The 21,879-nt window shown below is 43.9% G+C and overlaps 1 protein-coding gene across 1 annotated transcript in view; it reads right to left on the bottom strand.

The window, feature by feature from the left end:
* Positions 1–15: 15 nt before the first annotated feature.
* Pla2g7 (phospholipase A2 group VII) overlaps positions 16–21,879 on the bottom strand; it is a 42,683-nt gene continuing 20,819 nt past the window's right edge. Inside the window, exons 3-12 of the mRNA XM_021218169.2 lie at positions 17,023–17,144; positions 16,503–16,647; positions 14,553–14,646; positions 12,615–12,683; positions 11,231–11,354; positions 9,016–9,129; positions 7,418–7,509; positions 4,688–4,858; positions 1,000–1,148; positions 16–220 (exon numbers count right to left, since the gene is read on the bottom strand). Of these exons, the coding sequence (XP_021073828.1) occupies positions 84–220; positions 1,000–1,148; positions 4,688–4,858; positions 7,418–7,509; positions 9,016–9,129; positions 11,231–11,354; positions 12,615–12,683; positions 14,553–14,646; positions 16,503–16,647; positions 17,023–17,144 (1,217 nt within the window). The 3' untranslated portion in view covers positions 16–83. The remainder of the gene's footprint in view (positions 221–999; positions 1,149–4,687; positions 4,859–7,417; positions 7,510–9,015; positions 9,130–11,230; positions 11,355–12,614; positions 12,684–14,552; positions 14,647–16,502; positions 16,648–17,022; positions 17,145–21,879) is intronic.

Here is a 21,879-nt window from a genome sequence, read left to right as displayed (position 1 = left end):
CTCTCTCTCTCTCTCTCTCTCTCTCTCTCTCTCTCCTCTCTCTCTCTCTCTCATTTTAAAAGGCAACTGTGTAACAAGCTCTCCTAACTCTGGGTCTGCGGTCCTGGAGAGTGCTGCAGAGCCGGGGCCTGGGTGACTGCATCAAAGGGTGACCCAGGAATCAGGTTCTCATCATCTCCTTCCACCAGAGAGTCCCACTGATCAAAGCCTTTATGAAGTCCTATAAAAAACAACAGAACTGTCAAGAATGTTAAACAGCTGAGGGCCGCTAGGTGGCACCATAGAGTCACAGATTACAGAATCATCACAGTGAGCATGGAATTCCTAGGGCCCAGCTATTGGATGGAGCACAGGGTCCCCAGTGGAGGAGCTAGAGAAGGTACCCAAGGAACTGAAGGGGGCTGCAACCCTGCAGGTGGAACAACAATATGAACGAACCAGTACCCCCTGAGCTTGTGTCTCTAGCTGCATATGGAGCAGAAGATGGCCTAATCGGCCGTCACTGGGAAGAGAGGCACCTTGGTCTTGCAAACTTTATATGACCCAGCACAAGGGAACGTCTGGGCCAAGTAGTGGGAGTGGGTGGGTAGGGGAGCGGGGGGGGGGGTTATAGGGAACTTTCGGGATAGCATTTGAAATGTAAATAAAGAAAATAATAATAATTTAAAAAATGCAGAACCTTCAGAGCTGCTTAGAGACAAGCAAGATGCTGTCAGTACCTCCAACATGTAAGTCCACTCTGGGGTCCATAGAAGAACTGTTAGCTTCAACAAGTACATATATATGATATGCATATATGTACACACACACACACACACATATTAATGCAAGGCCACATACTTCTCTTTTTGGAATGTTTCTTTTCAAATTGATTCACTGCTTTGTCTACCAAAAGCCAAGTGGAAACAGCTACAATAAGACTAGGCCCCTATGCATAGAAAATGGTTTGGTCCTGAGAACAAAGCAGCCTGAGCCACAGAGGAACGTGCCATTCCTTACCTAAATGCTTTTGTAAGAAAGCCATCGAAGCTTTGTTGGTGAGGTCGATGGCTACTCTGGAGTCTATTTCTCCTTTCAGTGTCAGCTTGTTTCCAATTATTTTGCCAGTTATAAAAGTAAAGTCGTCAAAGTTCTGGTGCACTGAGCCCCTAAGAGAGAAAGATATTTACAAATCATGTCAAGAGCTGTTCATTTAAGGATTCTAAAATATTTGTGCCCTGGGTTATGTTTCTTGTTATGATAAATGCCACAACCCAAAGCAACGTGGGGAGGAAAGGGTTGATTTCATTTCCAGATTGCACACAGACCTTCACTGAGGAAAGGCAGGGCAAGACTGACAGGAGCTGTGAAGCAGGAACTGAAGCAGAGACTGGCTGTGAAGGAGTGCTGCTTTCTGGCTTGCTAGCCAGTGCTCTGAGCACAGGGTTCTTTTATTTTATTCTCACCAAAACAAGAAAAGTAACCAAAACTATATGTTAAAGAAGAGAGAGAGAGAGAGAGAGAGAGAGAGAGAGAGAGAGAGAGAGAGAGAGAGAGAGAGGAAAAAGAGAAGAACGTGAAAGCAATTTTATTTTCTTTTTCTCTTTCTCTTCCCCACTAGTTTGCTGAACTGTATTTGATCTTGAATATTGTAATATGATAGCTGTGGTGACGACTGTCATGATATTATGTGATTATCAGGAGGTCTGCACAGAGAATCTCAATGACTGGATGAAGAAATAGTCCCCATCAAAGCAGGATAGTGCAAGGTTTTGTTACATTATAGAGAATGGCTCACACTTAACTTAATGAATTGTTTATTTCTAGAATTTTTTTTCCAGTAAATGTCCCCTGATCACAACTGGCCATAAATCACCAAAACCATGAAAACAGAAACTAGAAACCCAAACTCTAAAGGGGCACTGTCCTAAGTGCATCCTTTTTGCCTTCCACCCCCTCCCTGAATTAACCAGGTTTTAAATAGTAGAAAGATGAGTTCCATTATTTCTTGAGGGTCTTTAAAATATTTATTTTCATTTGTGTGTGCATGCGTGAGTGTGCCTTTGCTGGCAGAGACCAGAAAAGCTCATTGGATCTCCTGGAGCTGGAGATGCAGTCCTTCATAAGCAACCTGACGCAGGAGATGGGGTCCACAATCCCGTCCTCTGCAAGAGCAGCAGCTGCTCTCTAGCCCCATGAAAGGACATAAGCACATGCTTATTATTCAGGGCATCCATTCATAGCATTGTGGAATTTATACGCTCATACACTGTTCTAACAGGTAAACATATACATGCTCTCATCTTTTCTTTAAAGACTTTACATGGCCTACGGATGAGCTGTTGTCCCTCAATACTGTATGTATTGATGTTCAGATGAAAGTCATCAACACTTAGCTATATATTAAACTTCCAGTATAAGAACTGTGCAAATAACAGCACAAAAAGTACGGTCTTTTACATCTGGGGCTGGAGAGATGGCTCTGTGTTTAAGAGCACTTGCTGTTCTTGCAGTTGAACTGGATTTAGTTCTCATCTAACAACTGTCTGTAACTCCATTTCCAGGGGGATCTGACACCCTCTTCTGGCATCTGCAGACACTGCCACACTCTTGGTGCACAGAGAGATAAGCAGGCAAAGCACCCACATGCATCCCATCAAAAGAGAAAGAAAGCATGGGTGGGCAGGGCTGAAAGTATCCCAGAGGACTCTGGGGCAGTGCAACTATGATGAGCCATTTTTTCTTTGGGAGAAAGACAAATGGAGTGATCTGTACACTATGAAGGTGGCAGAACTGGGGATTTGAAGGTGGTAAGGAACAGCCTGGTGTGAGTGGCCTACGCTGCCACCTGAGGCCATGGTAAGGTCCCAATGCTGCCACCAGGACCGTGTCTGGGTCTGTGGTCCCGCAATGGCAGGGGTCTGTGTCGATGTCCACAGCCCATGTTGACACCAAAGGCCACGTAGCCATTCCTAGTCTAGGCTGCCGCCTGGGGGTCGTGTTAATGTCTTGAGGGCTGTGCAAAGCTGCCTCCTCACCAGCTTTGGCACGCAGGAGAGCTGCCCTTGCCCCTCACCTGGGCAATGTGGTAGAACTGGCCCTGGTGGCAAGGTCGCTCAGAACAATTGGAGGGCTGACTAACTCAGCTACCACCCAGAACCAGATCCAGGGCTTTGGGTTGGCTCACCCCAACATCTACCTCATCTATGAACTGCTGGACGGCATGAAGGGGCAGGTCGCGCAGAACCAAAGCTGCAGGATCTCCATCACATAGGGCAGCAATGGGATATCTGAGAGGCACCCTGGTGAGAGTCCAGTATAGTGTAGCAGAGGCCAGAGGCCTTGAACCAGACCAGTGACTCATTGCGATGAACATTCACAAGTAAAGCTGTTTGGGCAAAAGGGCGTACTGTGCGACACACCGCAACACATTGCAGCTTCCATAGTGAGAATTTTTTTTTTTTAATTTTTATTTTTTGTAGGTGGTAGGAGGTATGGGAGGTTGCAAGGGCACAGGGCAGATATGGAGGGTTGGGGAGATGAGTGGGATTGGGGTGCATGGTGTGAAAAATCACAAAGGAACAATAAAAGTTTAAAACTTAAGGCTATCGATTATGTTTTGGTAAGCTTTTCATGGCCAGCATGGTTATTGCATAGTACCAAGAAATCAATAGCCAACATTCGTAACATCAGCAATCTCCTTAGTAAAGCAAGAGTGTTAGCCTGAAAGCTTCTGCTGCTTTACATTAGCAAACAATTTTTAATTTCTTTTTAAATCTGAGATTAATAAAAATTTCTTATTGAAAGCAGGGTAGGTACCGTTTTAAAATCCAAGCTTTTACGTTACATCCACAGGATCTACATACCTCTTTACTCCAGAGAAGACACGACATAGTAATGCATTAGACATGCAAAGTTTAAAAAAAATGTATGTAAGGGGGTTGGTCTGGTACTGCTATGTAGTCCAGTGCTAAATACTGGTCCCCAAGATCTGATTGCCTCAGATGACATCCTCATGAACACCATATGATGCTGTGTAAACCAGGCCTCCCAGTTTATCCCTTATTGATTACTAAAGATGCCTACAGCCTGGGCAGAGCAAAGGTTCCCTGGGCTTGAGAACTCAGGCAGGAACCACAAGGGGGGACGAGGAGGAAGAAGTCACCACGGGGTAGGTGGACCATGGGAGCTGGCCTGAGGGAGCAGAAGCAACACAGATAGAACGGGTGGCAAGGAATATCTTGGGAATTTTAACAGTGGAATAGATAAAATAGCATAGATGGTTGCTATCTCCTCAGCTCTAGCGCTTTAAGGCTTACTATAAATCCAAAAGGGTCTCTATGTCTTTTATTTGGGAAGTAAATGGTCTGAAATGGGGTAGAAACTCCTATTAGATATTTAAAGGCAACAAGGGGGTATAGTATACCCCCAAAATAACAATTACCACAGCAAATGTATTTCATTGTCCTGCTGAGATTATTTTTTTTTTATTGTAACATTGTATGGCAGTCTAAAATGTTAACTTGTAACTTTGTTTTAAATAACTAAAGTTTCTCATTTTACAAGAAATAAAAAAGGAAACCTAAGAGCCCTGAAGATAGACATACATCCTATGTATTAAAAAATTTAACAACCGGCACAGCCATTCTGCAATGGCTCCCAGAGGTTTCAGATGTTCAGAGCACCCCTCCAGGACACGAGCACTTACTTGATCGTAATCATTTTCCTTTCCTTGCCAGGCTGGTAGAAGTCTTTCATTTTTGCGATGTCCTTTGGAGTCTGGAATTTGGCAGAGTTGATAAAGAAGAGAGGCTGCGGGATTCTGCGGTGTAGCTCTTCACTCACCGGATACATCCATGGATCAAGAGCAACTCCACATCTGCGGACATCATTGACAAAGACGGAGAATGGCGGGTTACAGATTAGCCAATGGCGGGTTACAGACTAGCCAGCAGAGGCCTTCCCATCGCACCAGCACCTGCCCGGGGAGCTACAATCAGCTTGGTAAGGCGGCTGAACTGGAATCACATGAGATTACGTCCCTTAGGAATCATAACATAAAGAAAGCTATATCCTTAAAGTATTTTTTTTTCATGTTCATTTTGTCACGCGGTTTTCAAAATACATTTAAATAAGTAGTGATTTCCTCAAAACTGAAAAGCAAGTTTGCCCTATTTCTTCCGTGTTTCAAGTCTGGGGCAGGGAGTGTATGCATATATTCCCAGAGAGGCCAGCAGAGGGCGACAGATCTCTTGGAGCTGGAGTCATAGGCGGTTAGGAGATGCCTGACATGGTGTTGGAAACTGAATAACAGAATCTGCTCTTAACTGCTGATTAATCTCTTCAACTTGTTTCCAGAGTCTCGGGTGCCTCACAGTGTGTGTGATGTACCTATTTCAGAGTCATATGATGCATAGACATGTAGGATTATATATAGAGAGCAAAACACATGAAGCACACCATGTGAAAATATAATTTTGGAGACTGTAGCAATGGTTGAGCCTTTACTGTTCTTGCAGAAGACCATGCTAGGTGGCTCACAACTACCTGTAACTTTATCTCTGGGAGACCTGACACCCTGAGCCTCCTTGGGCACCTGCACTGCACACACACACACACACACACACACACACACGAGAGAGAGAGAGAGAGAGAGAGAGAGAGAGAGAGAGAGAGAGAAGGGGGGAGGGAGACAGAGAGGCAGAGAGACAGAGATCCAAATTCACATGAATAAAAATAATGAGTTTACATGATTACACTTTTTAAAATTAAAAATCAAATTTTCTTTGTCCCACTAAGTCTGGTCCTGTGCTCCCTAGACTTTTTGAAAATCCATCCATACGCAAGAGGATGCCAGCAGAGAATGCCCTTATATTGAGTGGAAACATCTCAAATGGTCCGGTTCACTACCTAAAGAGACCATTCCATGTGAGTCTAGGATGAAGTCCTTCAAAATAGAAAATGTTTCTAAACGTTAGAAAAACTGGGGTCTTGTCTGACTTTTGCCCAAATAAATCTGTGATTTTTGGATCTAGCCTCACCTGAAAGACAAAAGAAAAGCTAATGATAAAATAAAAACCCTAATGTCTTAGGGAAGATTGTAAAGCTGGTAATGATATTAACAGACATACACCACAGAAAAGACATAATGATGAATTTCCAAGTGAAAAGGTTAAATCCTTTATAGATAAATCAGGACAATGGGGGATGGGCAAGGATGGGTGGGAAAAACTGCTTTTAAAACTAACCTATACAGTAGCAGGATTCTGTATGGCGTGCTCATGCATACTTAGCTTGGGATGACCCTCCCTCTGCTCTTTCCATCCCCATCCACACATCCCCACTTAAGCCCTAAATATCTCAGGCTCTCTTACACTCTCCACGTCTCTGCCTCACAGCCTCCGCTTCACTGCTCACGAGACCGTTTCTAGTTTCCTGGTCTCTACACACATTCACCCAAATGGTGCTAAGACCCACATTTGAGAGAGACATGGATATACATAAAATATACAAAGAACTCAAAACAACTAAATAACAGGAAAACAGCCCAACAACTAAAAGCAAGGACGGGCCAAAAAATGCACCAAACTAAGAGTTCTTGGACAGAAAACAAAAGGCTAATAGGTACTTCTAAAGGCGTTCAACATCTTTAGCCATTATGGAAATGCAGATTAGAATTATGTCGCGAGGCCATTTCATCCCAGTGAAAATCAGCAAATGCTAGCAAATGCTAGCAAACGCTGGGGGAAGGGGCAGCCTTATTCACTGTTGGTAAGAGTGTGAACTGGTGCAGGCACTTTGGAAATCAAGGTGGAGGCCTCTCAAAAGGCTGAACATATTGCTACTGTGTGACTCAGCTATACTAGTCCAGGGCATACACCCAAAGGACTCTGCTGTATCCTGCTACAGAGATGCCTGTGCATCCCTGAATATTGCTGCTCTGTTACCATGGCAAGGGAAAGGTTTTAGTAGCAGGACCAAAAAAAAAAAAAAAAAAAAAAAAAAAAAAAATGGTTTCTGCCTAGGAAAATCTATAAACTTGATGAAACAAAGAATGATAGTGAGGTGAGAGCCGGAGAGATGGCTCAGCGGTTTAGAATGGTTGTTACTCTGGGCAAGGATATGGGTTGAATTCCCAGCATCCTCGTGGCAGCTCACAAACTCTCTATAACTATAGTGGCAGGGCATTCGATGCTCTCTTCTGACCTCTTTCAGCACAAAGCATGCACACAGTGCACATGCATGTAAACAGGCAAAGCATTCATACATGTAAAATGAAAACAACAAACATATTGAAACAAAAAATAACAGTAGGATTTATCAGCCCCCAAAGATCCCTTTCTCACTGGAACTTCAGAAAGCCGGTTAACCGTCCTGTGTTACCCGTGCTCTCTCTCCCAGTTATCTTCAGCTGTTTTCTTTTGTCTTAGTCTCTTACCTGAATCTCTGGTCTTCACTAAGGGCTTGAAGAACTGTCGCTCCTCCAAAAGAATGTCCAATCAAAGCTATTTTAGTCTCATCAATAGCATCCTGGGTGAAAAAGCAGGACTGCGCGTTAGCATCTCACCCAGCATTAGAAGAGTACATTAAGAATTCTATCATGCAATCATCATTCACTCACAGGTCTGGATAAATACCTTGGTGACTTATAACATAGAATGCACGTGCACACGTGCACACACACATTGCGCACTGTCACACACACACACACACACACACACACACACACACTCAGGGATAAACCTATTGGTCTTTATCACCTACCCCCGACAGTACCCTCTCTGTTACTGAGCTCCCTTGTGAGTTCCGTCTCACATTATCCCATGATTATCAGCTTATTCATCCTAAGCATATTTCTTAAATATCTGCCACAGAAGGCACCATAGTCTCATTTTTAGTGAGCTCAGTTTATTGTGGAAAAAAAATGATAGCGATTTTTGATACTACACAATGCACACAGCATAACGCCCTGTGACCAAGGAGCATTGTGGTTGTACGATAGCCAACCCAGGCTCTGCCAAAGCCGGGGGCAGGGGGCTTCTCAGAGGAGGTGATGACTGACTTGAGTGTTGAAGATGAGACAGGAGTTAGTGAAAAGGAAATATCTGTGTCAGGCCAAGGGAACATATAAAGAATCATGAAGGCAGAAGAAGGTGTCTCGTTGAGCATCACGTCTTGGTTGTATCTAGAGAAGAAACCATCATCTTATCCTCAAATCAAACCGCTTCTAGTTCCCTCTGCAATGAGCTATATAACCCCCAAGTCATGTCATTCACACTTACAACCCCCAACCCCCGCCAAATGTCATTCAAAACATTTGGCCAACTCTTTCAAAATCAAGCTTGAAATGATGCCATCATTATTCAATAAATTACACCTCCCTTGTATATATGAAGATGAACCATATGAAACTGCACTTTTTAGCTCAAATTGGCAGTTTTTATTTACATACAATTCAACCTGATGCAGGTCTCATTGGTACCTGCTTTGCATGATTGTGAGCATGTGTGTGTATGTGTGTGTGTGTGTGTGTGCGTGCGCACGCACGTGTGCATGTGCTCATATCCGTTCTAGTTCAGTATTATTTCTCTTGCTGTGATAAAATATCCTGGAAAAAAGTCAAAGTGAATGAGAGAGGGTTTATTTTAGCTCACAGTTCCATGTTTATAATTCATGATGGCATGGAGGTCAAGATGGCAGGATATTAAAACAGCTAGTCATATGCATCAACAATCAAGCACGGAGAGAAATTAATCTATGCATGATCTACTTGCCTGATAGCTTGTTTTACTTTTGCTTAGCTGCCTAAGGAGTAGTGCTGCCCACAGTGGACTAGGTCGTCTCCCATCAATTAACTTAATACAATCCCCTACAAACATACCCACAGACCAACCCAACCCAATGTAGGCCACTGAGTCTCTCTTCCTAGGTGAGTCTAGATTGTGTCAGGTTAGCAATCAAAGCCATCTATCACCAAGCCTCTTCTCGTGTACCTTGCAATATAGCAGAAAAGAAGGGCTCTGTTAAAAAACTCACCTTCAGCTGTTTCACGTCAAAAGCTGAACCTAGTACATTCTCTTTTGGGTTTCCATGCTCGATGTCAAGAATCGCACTGAGAGCCCGGGAACATTCTCTTGCTCTTTGCTGAACCTAATACAGTCATTAGAAGGAAAATGATACCGTAAGGTATTGTAACACCTTCATGTTTGTGTAGAGTTGCTTGTGGGAGAAATGGTTAGTTACACACTGCAAATACTTCATCAAAAAGCGAAGGGGATACAAGCTAGCGCTGTGACTGGGGTTCCAGCTTGGGTACCAGCTGCAGGTAGGCTCAGCTCACCTCTGGTTTACCCACTGTGTGAATTCTTTGGGTTTCTATTTATTGTATGGTAATAGTGGGGAGAGTATGAACAAAGTCTATTCACCTCAGAGAAGATGCCAACAGACTAAATATTTTATTGGGGTCGCTTGTGTGTGTGAGTGTGTGAGTGTGTGTGTGTGTGTGTGTGTGTGTGTGTGAGTGTAAGTGTGTTGACTTAAAGGCTATATCCTTTAAGCTGTAGTAGTCTTTTGACCAATAGATGCTTCCCGCCTATGCAACCTCAGGGAGGGACCTTATGAATCTTGAAACTTCCTGATCTTCCCTGGGTCTATGTTCCCTCTGGAAAGGAAGATTTCCTAGTGGCACAATAGCCTAGTTCAGTGACTTGTGTGTGGGTCTAACTACCATGCCACATTTAACATGCCCAAGGTAATGAAGTAACCAGTACACTTTACCTCAAGTAATCATTCCAATGACCACAAGAGACAGATACTGTTATTTACTATTGTGTAACACATCAAAGCATAAGACTCTTGGCCAGGATCTTTCTACTACCAAGTGATGGAGCCAACATCCACAGACAAGTGGGTTTTAAGGCTGATACACTTCTTTTTGAGAGGGAGGGGGCATAATATCATTAAGTAGCTCTGGATTTCCTGGAACTCATGCTGTAGACCAAGATGGTCTCACACTCAGAATTCTGCCTGCTTCTGCTTCCTGAGTTCTGGGATCAATGGTGTATTCCACCATACCTGAGCAAGGATTGTACGTTAAAGGCCATTGTATGTTATCTCTCTGAAATCCCTTAATAAAGCCTCTAGGGTTGGAAATCTGTTCATCCTGTTACATAGCCCAGTCGTCATCAGAGAGACTTCCTCTGGCAGCTGATGGGAGCAGATGCAGAGACCAACAGCCGAACATTAGGAGGAAAGAAAGCTCAAATTGGAGATTTCCATCAGGTCCTTCCCTTTAGAACTCAGGGAACCCTGAAGAAGATATGTATATATGCATATAAGTATGCATATATGTGCATGTGCATATATGTATACATATATATGTGTGTATATGAATATGTGTATGTATGTATTAGTGTGTATATGTATTTGTATATATCATCAAGCAAACAGTGTATGCATATATACATATATATGTATATATCATCAAGCTAACCATGACATGCATATATATGTATGTATGCAGCCATAACATACACATATATGTATATATACATGTATAACCATAACATGCATACCCATATGTACATATATGTACAACCATACCACACACATAAATATGTACATATGTATATATACATAGACAACCATACCATAATACATATATACATATGTATGTATGTTACAGTTGTTAGTATGATTTTCTATGGGAGTGGGCATGAATCCTTTGTCTGCTCTGGAGACCCTTTTCCACCCACTGGTTGCCTTGTCTACCTTAGTGTGTTAATGTACATGCCTTGAGGGTTTGTGTCTAGTCATCTTTGTGTAGCTTGTGTTCATGGTGTCTTTTTGCTGTCTCTAGGAGGCCTGCTCTTTTCTGAAGGGAAATGGAGGAGGAGCGGATCTCACGGAGAGGGGAGGTGGCAAGAGGGACTGTGAGGAGTGGAGAGAGGGAAAACTGTGGCTGGGATGTGATATATGAAAGAAGACTAAATTAAAGAAGAAACAAGGAAAGCATGTTCGTCTATTTTCTATTGGCTTTGAGATTTCAAAAAACTAGACACTTTAACAGAAGAGAATTCTGAATACCATTGTCATTTCCAAGGGTAATTTTGTTTGGTTTTTTTCCTGTGGAACAAACCTCTCAATAAAAGAAATTTTCAGCAGAGAGTCTTCTGACAGATCTTTATGGTTAAGTGGAAGAGCTAATGGCTTTAACAAAGGCCGCCACGCCCCTTCTCTCACTGAAATATACCTGCTCTTTCCGAACACTTTCCGACTCCTCTTGTTTTAGCTTTCTCAGGTAAAGCCAAGACCTGTTTTCCACTTTTGCAGCTGCCTGGTCTTCGAAATAGTAAGTTGCCGATGCAGATCTGTCTCTACAACACACACAGATTTAATTACATCCCATTCCCCATCAGGCCGTCTTCCTCAGCTCCATCCGTGATTCTACTTTCCTTTTATCTGTTGACTTCCCTTTCCTCTTCCACGCTGCATCCCCCAACAAATAAAAGAGGACCCCAGGGAGGGGACATGGAAACCATCTAACTGTCCACTGCCAAGTGACATGCAAAGCACCCTCCATTTATCCCAGTCCTGGGAGGTGTCATTGGGACTGAGTTCAGAAGCCGTTCTAATAAGCTGGGGACCTAGCTCAGTGGTAAGGTATTTGCCTAATATATACAGTGTCATTTCCAATCTCATGTGCTATGAAAATAACACAAAACAGAACAGAACAAAACAAAACAGCTCTCTAAAATCAAACTCCTGCATTGCCACGTAATAGCTGTCCGACTCTGGGCAAATTATCTTCGTATCTTCATTTCTATCTTGGGTGAAATGAATAAAATAACTATCTCATAGGATTGTTACAAATTCTAGAATGTAGGGCACCTGGACTGTGCCACCAGAGGAACTGGCATAGGACAGCCAAGGCTGAGAGTATCCAAACCCTGGAAATCTCAAAATTTGATATTAGAATCTCATCCTGAGACTGGCAGGATTAGCTCCCTCCCTGTCTCTGTGCCTGCCTCAGAGCACCTAATCAGGAGACCTCTACTAGGTGGTCAGGAATTCAGTCACACAGCAGAGCACCTGGAAGGCCTTGCCATGCTAATGATCATCTTAGTACCTTAAGCTTTCAGCCAATGATATTCTTCTGCCCTGGATATTCTCATTCCCCAAAGTATATAACCCTCGGTTCACCCCTGAATAAAGGGTGTGCATTCAAACCCACCCCCAGTAAAGAAAGAAGAACAAGCTAAGATCATCAGAGAAGGCCTTCATCTAAAAGGGCCATAACACTACGATCCTCAGAGAAAGCCTTCTCTCTCCCCACCCCCTTGCCCCCCTTCACCTTCCCTGGCCAGAGCCTGGTCTACAGTGGGGCTCCAGAGGGAAGAGGCAGGCCTCGGACCCCACATATTTCAGTCTTCCTGTCCTCTCCAAGCTGGTGTGCTGGGAACACTCAGGCACCCCAAGAGGAGAGAATGAACTGGAACCACACTAAAGGACTGAGAAAGTATGTCTGAAAACCTGCAGCTTAGTCCATGACAGACCTTCATCGATCTCAGAACAGTTAAGGATGTTAACATGCTTTCTTATTTGTTGGTCTGTATTTGACACACACAGGGACATACCTGTGTTCGACAGTGGCCACTATAAACCCATTAGATGCCAAGCTGTTGCCAATAGCAGAATAAATCGTCCTGGAAATCAAAAAGCAGGAAAGATAATTATCAACCACGATTTAAAACCTAGGTCCAGCAAGAAAATAGGGAACAAGGAGCCCATTACACCCTGCATCAGCACACTGGAGAGCTCTCATCTGTGGAGAGCTTACCCCTTAGGCTTAGGAGGCATCTGGCTCTGGGGAAAAATGAGGCTACTGGCATCTGGGGAGTGAGAGGATACTGCTGAGCATCCTGGTGTACACAGGATAGAGTATAAAGCAAGCAATGATTCGTTAGGTCTAAACTATCAAGAGTCCTAGGTTAATGAAATAGTGACTATGAATAAGGAAAACTGAGTTAATGCTATAGTGATTACAAACAGTGATTTGTGAGAACTGATGCAGATCCATCTATGCATACACACATAGGTGTGCGCATGCACACACACACACACACACACACACACACACAGAAAGAGAGAGAGAGATTTCACTACTCTCCTCTGCTCCTCATCTTCCTCAGCTCCATTCTTGACTCAACTCCCCTCTTAACTATTGACTTCCCTTTCCTCTTTCATCCACTTTAAAAAAAAAAAAATAATAATAATAGAGGACCGTAGGAAGTGCCAGGGAAAGGATCTGATTGTCCATTGTCTTCCATTATCACAATCCCAGCAGGCAATGTGGACACCATGTCAAAAAGCTTTTAGCATGAGCTGGGAACCCAACTCAGTGGTAAAGCAATTCAAACTTAAGTATGGGCTTTTTGAATCTTTGTCATGTCTTAGCGATATGATGTTTAGATAGCCATTCAATTTTGTTGTCACCTATAAAATAGAGCTAAGAACAAAGGCTTACACTTAGGACAGAGGAGGCAAGGGTTTCTTTTTTTATGATTTACATTTTTTTTTATTTTTGTGTATATGTGTATGTGCATGTGTGTGCAGGTAGGTACCTGCCAAGGCCAGTAGAGGGCACTGGAGCCACTGGAGCTGGAGTCACAGGTAGTAGAGCGCTACCTGACTTGGCTGCTGAGATATGAGCTTAGGTTCTCTGTTAGAGCAGTGCTTCTATAATCACTGAACCATCTCCACAACTCCAGATATAAAGTTTTATCAAGGTAATGCATGCAGGAAGGCAGTATATAGGTAGGCCGGCCAAATTCCACCACTTCCTAGCTGCTTGTTCTGCATCAAGCCCTTGTGTCTTCTCAGCTGTGGCTCTTTATCTGTGAAAGGTGGTCCTCACTGAAGGTGAGTGAGTGCATGCATCTTCAGCGACTTGAACCTATTTACATCAGTGTGACTACTTAACACGTGCTTCGTGTTATGGAAATGATCAAACTGTGAGCGGAACCTAAATGACCATGTGCTGAAATTCATGTCCACACTCATTCCACATCGGCATTCCCTACCTCCTTCTCCCATCACGTATTCCACTGCCGATGTAGGAATACAAAAGGGTTGTCTAAGAACTGACACCTACTGCACAGGAAGGGAGGTGGCCTACTGCGCAGCAGCCTCGAAGGCTTGCCCGCCTCAGCCTTGTGAGAAAGATGTCTCAACTCGGCTGTTACAGTCATTGACAATGTGGAAGCTGACCAGGTGGGGCTGCGCTCCATCAAAGTTTTTATATAGATGGCTGGCTAGATCTGGTTCTTGAATTCCCATTTGCCAACCAACAGTGCAGCAGAAATCAAATCATTTTCCAGACTTGGGTTACAGAGTTGAAGATAGTGCATTTTAGTGTAGGCACTCCCCAACTTCCCAGCAGTCCTTAGGGAACCCCAAGTGTCCATCATGGGCCAACACTACATATTGGAAGTGGATTTTTTTTTTTTCTTTTAAGAAGTAGATCTAGTCAGTGACAGCTTGGGACGAACACCGTCTAGTCTCCCAAGTATTACCTGAAGGCTCCGAGACCATGAGAAAAGACAATTAGTGGGTATTTTTCTCCAGTTCTCAAAGGAGAATTCCAGCTTGCAGGAGTCGTCAGAGAACCTAGGCAACAGTGGAATGTCAGTGCTTTCTCTGGCTCGAATGCTGCTAGTTAATTTAATTTACGTCTCCTGACCACAGATTCCCAAACCATAGAGTTTTGACTATGATTTTACAAATTAGTACACTCATTTTAAAAGCCAGATCCTAGATACTCACCAACCAGGGACTTTCATCTGCCTTTTACCCATGAGCTCATCAATTATCAGTCCTCCTTGCCTCTGAACGTACGGGGGGGGGGGGGGGGGAGGGATTTTCCTACTTACACGTATATCCTGGGAGGACACTAATTACTACTATTTTGAGGTTTTTCGAAATAACATTGAACATCTAATGTTAAAACTAACCATGCAGTAAACTTGGACCATTGTACTGAGAACCAGGGCCTGAGAACCAGAGACTCGACTCATGATGCATCATGGTCCAGCAAAAGATTGGAGGGACCAGGGCTCGACACACCAGAGGGAGCTTTTTCATGAGACTTGCCATGGGTAGTTATTAGCTTCAGGCATGGTCCTCAGACTCTTCCAGTGTCAAATTGACTCGTTCTCTATAAAAGGGAGGGAGTGATTATGATCTTGGATAGTTTCAATGAAACTCGTCTCTATCTAGGCTTTATATACAAAGCGCTTACTCAGCTGCATAGGAAACAGCTCCAAGATGGAAAACTGCACCTCCCTTCATTCATGTCTTAGTTGTTTCCATCATCATTATTATGATTGATCATTTGTAGGCTGCTTTCTCATCACAAACAGAAACGTGGTCATGAAGACTGACCGTGATGGGTGCTATGGAAGTGACTTAAAAATTATTCTATACGACACAGTACTATTTTCTACTTTGGGTATATTTCCCCAGTTTAAAGCAATTTTCTGCGAAAACCCTAAGCTTAAAATGAATTCCCGAAGCTGACAATGCTGAAGGATAAATTTGAAGGTGTAGTTAGCGTAGGCTCAAATTCACACCTGATCTGGCAGAAGTTAGGAATGGAAAGTCTCCCTTGGTAATAATGCAGACATAGTAAATGATGACGGCTGAAGACTGGAGGGGAGAAGTGGATCCTTTGGGATGGGGGATGGGCACGAGGTAAGGTCTCTTCCTGTGATGAGTGAAAGTTAGATGCCGGGCTTGGCATCTATTGTCTCTTTTCCTCTGACACAAAACGTATGGGGCAGTCAATGGTCCCACCGGATAATTTGCCACTCTGATCACTGTAGCAGGATTCTCCCCTAATGAACTGAATAATAAAGATGGCAAGAAGCCAATCACTGGGTGAGGAGGAGGAGAGCTTTCTGAGTCAGAGAGAGGAAGAGGGAATGCAGGAGGAGGGCCCTTCCTTTTGGACGGAGGGGAGCACATTGTGGTCTCTATAACATGGCCGAAGAAGGAAAATGAGGGTCAGGCATAAGATGTTAAGGCAAGTCTGACATCCCCATCCCATCCCATCCCATTAAATTCTGAGTGTGTAATGATAAAGTACCTTTGCTTCTCTCAGTGTTGCCTAATTCCTTAAGCAATCCTGTCTTCCTGGTTAGGGAGATCACTCAACTCGGCAAGTATTTGCTTCGCATGTGGTGGTAGAAAAACCACCAGGCACACACCTGTAAGCCCAGTGCTGGGGACTCTGAGCCAGGAGGACCCCTGGGGCTTGCTGACAAGTCAGCCTAGCCTAGCTGGTGAGCCCCAGGCTACTGATAGACCCTGCCTCATAGGAAGGTTGACTATGTTTCTGAGAAATAACACTTCAGGTTGTCCTACCTCTGTCTTACTACTTGTCACTCTTGTTTCTAACATATCTACATATGCAAATACTGATAGATGTGCCTACAACTTCACACCAGGGCCAAGAGAAATCTTACCATATAAGAGGTGTAAAATGTTGCCTACAATGCTGGGTGTTCCAAGAAATATACTAAGACCCCAAAAATACTCTTTGTTTGGGATCCAAACAGTGTCAAGGCGACCTTGATGTTGAGCTGGGTAGTACAAACGCACGAAGACGCTCTGTTGGAAACAGAAATGAACACCTCAGTCAAACGTAGTCCAGTAAGTGCAATGCTTTCAGCATTTTGTTACCAGGGCCCCGATCCCTGTCTTTCCCTTAAAGGTCTAGGGAGGTGTTCACGCTGCTGGGTGACTGGATATAACCACAGAAGAGAAGATGGGATAATGATGCTCTGAGTAGGAAAAAAAAATCTGAGAAAAAATAAAAATCACTGGTAAATTAATCAGGAGACAACTGAGGAATAGCACAGTAGCAAATGCTGTTGCTACAGGGATGGCCAGTCAGTCATTCTCAGGAGACTGCACACTATCACCTATGCTAGAAAGCAAGGGCAAACCCTTAGGATTTAAGGAGAAGGAGAAGTAGGGCCTCACCTCATTCCCATAACCGAACATCAGGTCTGTACAACCGACGGGGTAAGATCCATTTCCTTTGGGGATTTTACTATGGCCAGAGCCGGCGGCAGACATCACCGATTGGAGCTTATGAAACATTACTGAAAAATAGGTCCATGTAATTTCATGTAAACACTCGGCAGTAACCAGTCCACCTAAGAGTAGGTGCTAGGAATTCCAAGGCAGTGACGTACTGCTCATAGTTTCTGACCTCTTGTGTGTGTGTGTGAGTGGTTCCGTTTCTGCATGTGATTGTGGAGGTCAAAGGTCCAGTCTATGTTTTCTGTCTTCTTCAATTGCTCTCCACTTCATTTTTTGGTGACAGAATCTTACTGAAGTTCGTGGCTGGGTGACAAGCCAATGAGCATCATGGATTCAACTCTTTGTGCCTTCCCAAAACAGGGGTTATATACAGACACCCAGATTTTTACATGGGTGTTGTCTATCTGAACTCTCATCTTCATACAAGCACATTACTGACCAAGCCATTTCCTCAGCACCCTCTCATTTCTCACCCCACGCAAAGGCTTGCTTTGTATAAAGCATATATGGGGCTTTGGGGAATAAAACAATGGAGGCAGGCGTACATCTTCTCACAAGATGCTTCGGGTATCACCGAAGAGGCTTGTCTCCAAATTCTATTGCTATACAAGGTGGATGGAACATGACTTACATCTGTTTACTTTCAGTGTTGAATATGAACTTCATCTCACACTTCAGATTAGTGTTTAGTGTGTGTGTGTGTGTGTGTGTGTGTGAGTGTGTGTGTGTGTGTGTGTGTGTGTGTGTGTGTGTGTGTGTGCACATGCGCTTCTGTTTTGAGACAGGGTTTCTCTGCGTAGCCCTGGTTGTCCTGAAACTTACTCTGTAGACCAGGCCAGCATGCTTATACTTCTTGTGCATTTGGACCTGACATCTTTCCACAGCACTATCAAAGCCAATGGTCCAAGATGACTCTAAACGACCATGTCCCAAACCCCCTCCTTTCACTCTCTAACGGTCCAGCCCTACCCCAAATCCCAGAATTCTTTATCTTATGAATTCCAGGCTAGAACCCTGGGTGGCAAACGAGTCTCTACACAGTCTTTATAATTTGTTCTTAATTTGGAGTAATCCGGATCCCAGACCCTGGTAGAATCAAAACTCTTAAAGTTTACAATTAACCAATCAGATTTATGTATCAATAAAATCACAGTTTACAAGATGCCAATACTATAATTTCAGAGTCAATTGAAAATGATAAAAGCTCTATCCCAATTATTCTAACCTTACGATACCATAACTAACTGTGGCTGGCTCATACCATGTTGGTTCATGTCTGCCTCCATTCCCCCCTCCCCCCACCATCTGCTATGGTCTCTGTCTCTGCAACCCTTAGCTCTGCCTTCCTTTTCCCTGTCCAATTACAGGCCTTCTGCTGCCCTAATGTAATGTAATGGACAGGGAAAATTCTACAACACAGACATAATCATTTCTTCTTCAGAATCAGGAATTCCATGTGTGTGTGTGGACTATTTCACAATGTTGACAATGATGACAGCTACTACTCAGGTGCAGGCCCTCCTAGGGTAAACCTTTGACACACCAGGCTCAGATAGCTTTGTGGGAAGGAGGGGAACTAAGCTGAAACACCACCAACCTCCTTTGTCCATCATTCAAACCCACGCATGTGTTCTATGACCCGTCCACTCCTGCCTGAAGCCCAAACCCTTCCATAGATCTGCAACAGCCCTCCTTTCTAGATCTCAGGCAAACCATGACTTACGTTTAGATGTTAGGTTCAAATAACAATAGATCCAGATTCCTACTTTTCCTGATACACTGAGCTGGGCCCCCAGCATCCACTTGACTGAACCATGGGAGCCGATTACTCTACAGCACAGGTTTTGCCAAACACCCAGAACTATGTGAGGTGTGGCACCAGCAGCGTTACCATGCATCGCTGCTCAGCAAGGGTTTGAGTCTTGGCAACCCTCTTATTCACATCCTCCACTGATGACTTATATGTGAAGTACCAGCCTGTGACACTCTTTCAGCCTATAAGGCCTCCTACACAATGCTGATCCTTGGGCCAGCAGCATGGCTGTCACCTAGGGAGTTAGAAATGCAGATTCCTGGTCCGAATTTGACTGAATCCAAAAGATTCAAAGTAGGCCGATTCAAGGTGAAGAAGTGCTGTGTCACAGCCCAAATCTCTTGGCCTGCCACATTGGTAAAGCAGGGAGAGGGGGCAGTTTGAAGACAGACAGAAGGTGAAGCAGAGTGGAGCCCAATCACCTGGTGGTGGTTCTGTTTCAGATACCAACCTATGGTGGTATGGCCTAAGCAGTGTAACTCCTCTCTCTGGTGCCCACCGGTGAAGTGGGACACTAAAGCCCTTCACCAGCCCACGCAGCAGCTGTGTGGATAAAGATGGATGAAGCGAGAGTATTCATTGTGTGCTTAGCACCAACTGTAGTATGTAACTGGCAGTCAACAGCCATGACTCACTCCCTTCTCCAGAGCTGTTGAAATCTTGCTACCCAGGGCCTGGCGAGTCCTTAGAAGGGTTTAGCAGATCTACACCACGACGTCCACACTTCTCCAGCGACAACTCAAAATTCACAGCATTTTCTCAAAGGTGTGGATTTTATTTTTTTTTTTTGGAATTACAGAAGGTTCTTCTGCTCTCATTTCAGGTTATCCGTGGAGTCAGCCTTGGTGTAACTGGAAGGTGACCTGTCTAGAGAGTAACAAGGTAGGCACCACCTTGTGCCTTTCCTTCTGTGGTTGGCAGCCAGTGAGAAGCTGTGTCCCCACACATAGGCAGCCAGGTCAGGGCTAGACCAGGGGAAGAACATTGGCTCTCACAGCTCAGGGAGGAGCCCCAGAGAATGCTTAGCTACCTTGGAGAGACCCTAACCTATCGGCAGAGTTCCAGAGCACACAAATGGATCTCCCCTCTTAGGAGATCGTAATTCCACGGAAACCAAGGGAACCTCTTCTAATAACCTGTGGTTCTCCAAAACCTTCTCTACTTTAGGAACCTGTTCACCTAGAATTTAAGAGTCATGGGTACCAAACGGAGGACAGAGAAGGAGGAGCATCTTGCAATTTGCACATCACATGAATCCGCATCTCCATCTATCTATCTCTCTGGAATCGTCATAAGGGAAAAACAAAGAGACTTGTCAGACCAACTACAGCTTGGTCTGTGCTATAGTTTGTGGCTCAGAGCTCATCTTTTCTTAATCCTCTTCAACTTTATGTGAACTTTGAACCCTGTAGGACGCTGCTTGGTATATCTAGGAAATATAGCTATTCAAGTTACAATTTATTTAATTTGTGAGTGTGTGGGTTTGTGTTATAAGCCCGCACGGGTGTCTGTGAGTGTCAAATATTCCTGAGTCTTGAGATGTATACACTCTAGAAGAAAAACGCAGTCTCTTTTTTTAATACTTTTACGGTCCTTCCTCAGCATGTGAAGTATCGCTAGCTTATATTCGTAAGCCCTTTCAGGCCCAGCAGCACATGCCTGTAATACCAGTGCTTGTGGCTAGGAGACAACAGGATAAATCATTCAAGGCCACCCTTTGCTACATTGCGAGTTAGAGGTCAGCCAGGGAGACATAAGGTTGTCTCAGGCAACCTAAACAAGTGTATGGGGAGAGTGCTTGCTGCATGGACACGGAGAGCTGAGTTTAAATCTGGTGCAATACATAAGATCTTAGGCATGGCTGCACAGAGCTAAGACCCTGGTCCTGCCGTGGGTAGACAGAAGGATTTCTCGGGCTTGCTGGCTGTCAGCCTAATTTCAGGTTCAGTGAGAGACCTTGTCTCAAGGGAATACGGTAGGAAGTAATGGAACAGGACACTGGACACTTTCCTCTGACTTCCACCTGTGTATACAAGAGTGGACACTCACAGACACACGTGTACTTATAACACAAACCCACACACTCACAAATTAAATAAATTATACCCGGAATAGCTATATTTTCTATTATTCATTTAATAGATTATAAAGAGCAATTATCTGTTGTTTTAAACTATCAATTATAACTTTTAAAGTATTCATGTATCCACTTCTGAACAGCTAGACTGAGTAGAGCATGGGGTTAACACAAGACCAAGGGAGAGTTTAGATACCCCAGTGATGTTTAAAACTAAGAGGGTAAAAAACATGACTTTAAAATTTCACCTTGTACCAATAAGAGTCAATAATATAAAATGCACCCTGGAGGATAATTGACCCATTGTGTGACCTGTTTCCAACCCCTGACAATACAGTTTAGAAAGATGAACTTCATTTCAAGTAGGTCACAGGTTCTCTAACGACAAGCTCCAGCACCTTAGTCACCACTGTATCCATGGCGCTTTCCCTTCCTGGGGAGTATTGAGGGATGAATGGACCTCTGAAATATGCTTCAATTACCTGTGTAAATATCGACATAAGGCCCAGCCCTTTCCTACTGATTAGTCCATTTCCTCAAATATAAAGGAGGACAAAGGTTATGTCAATGACGCTGAGTTGTGTAAGCCCTTTTGGAGATGTTGTGGTAAAGCGTTACTCAACAAACCCAGCAAGTAGATCTGGAGTGAGTACATCTCTATCCTTGTGTGCAGGTCTGTGGGTATATACAGACAGTGTGAGGTCATTCTCAAGTTACCGGCTGTAGTGGCTATTCCTGGTTGTCAACTTGACTATATTTGAAATGAACTACAATCCAGAATTGGAAGGCTCACCAGTGAACCTAATCTTGAGACTGGGAGATAGAAGTTTCTGATCTGGATCTTGGTATGGAGATCTTGAGACACAGTGGTGATTGAATCCAGAAGATTAAGACAGGGAGATCT

The sequence above is a fragment of the Mus pahari genome, chromosome 18 (genome assembly GCF_900095145.1).
Source record: "Mus pahari chromosome 18, PAHARI_EIJ_v1.1, whole genome shotgun sequence".
Taxonomy (NCBI): Eukaryota; Metazoa; Chordata; class Mammalia; order Rodentia; family Muridae; genus Mus; species Mus pahari.
This window is presented reverse-complemented; position numbering and strand designations above follow the sequence as displayed.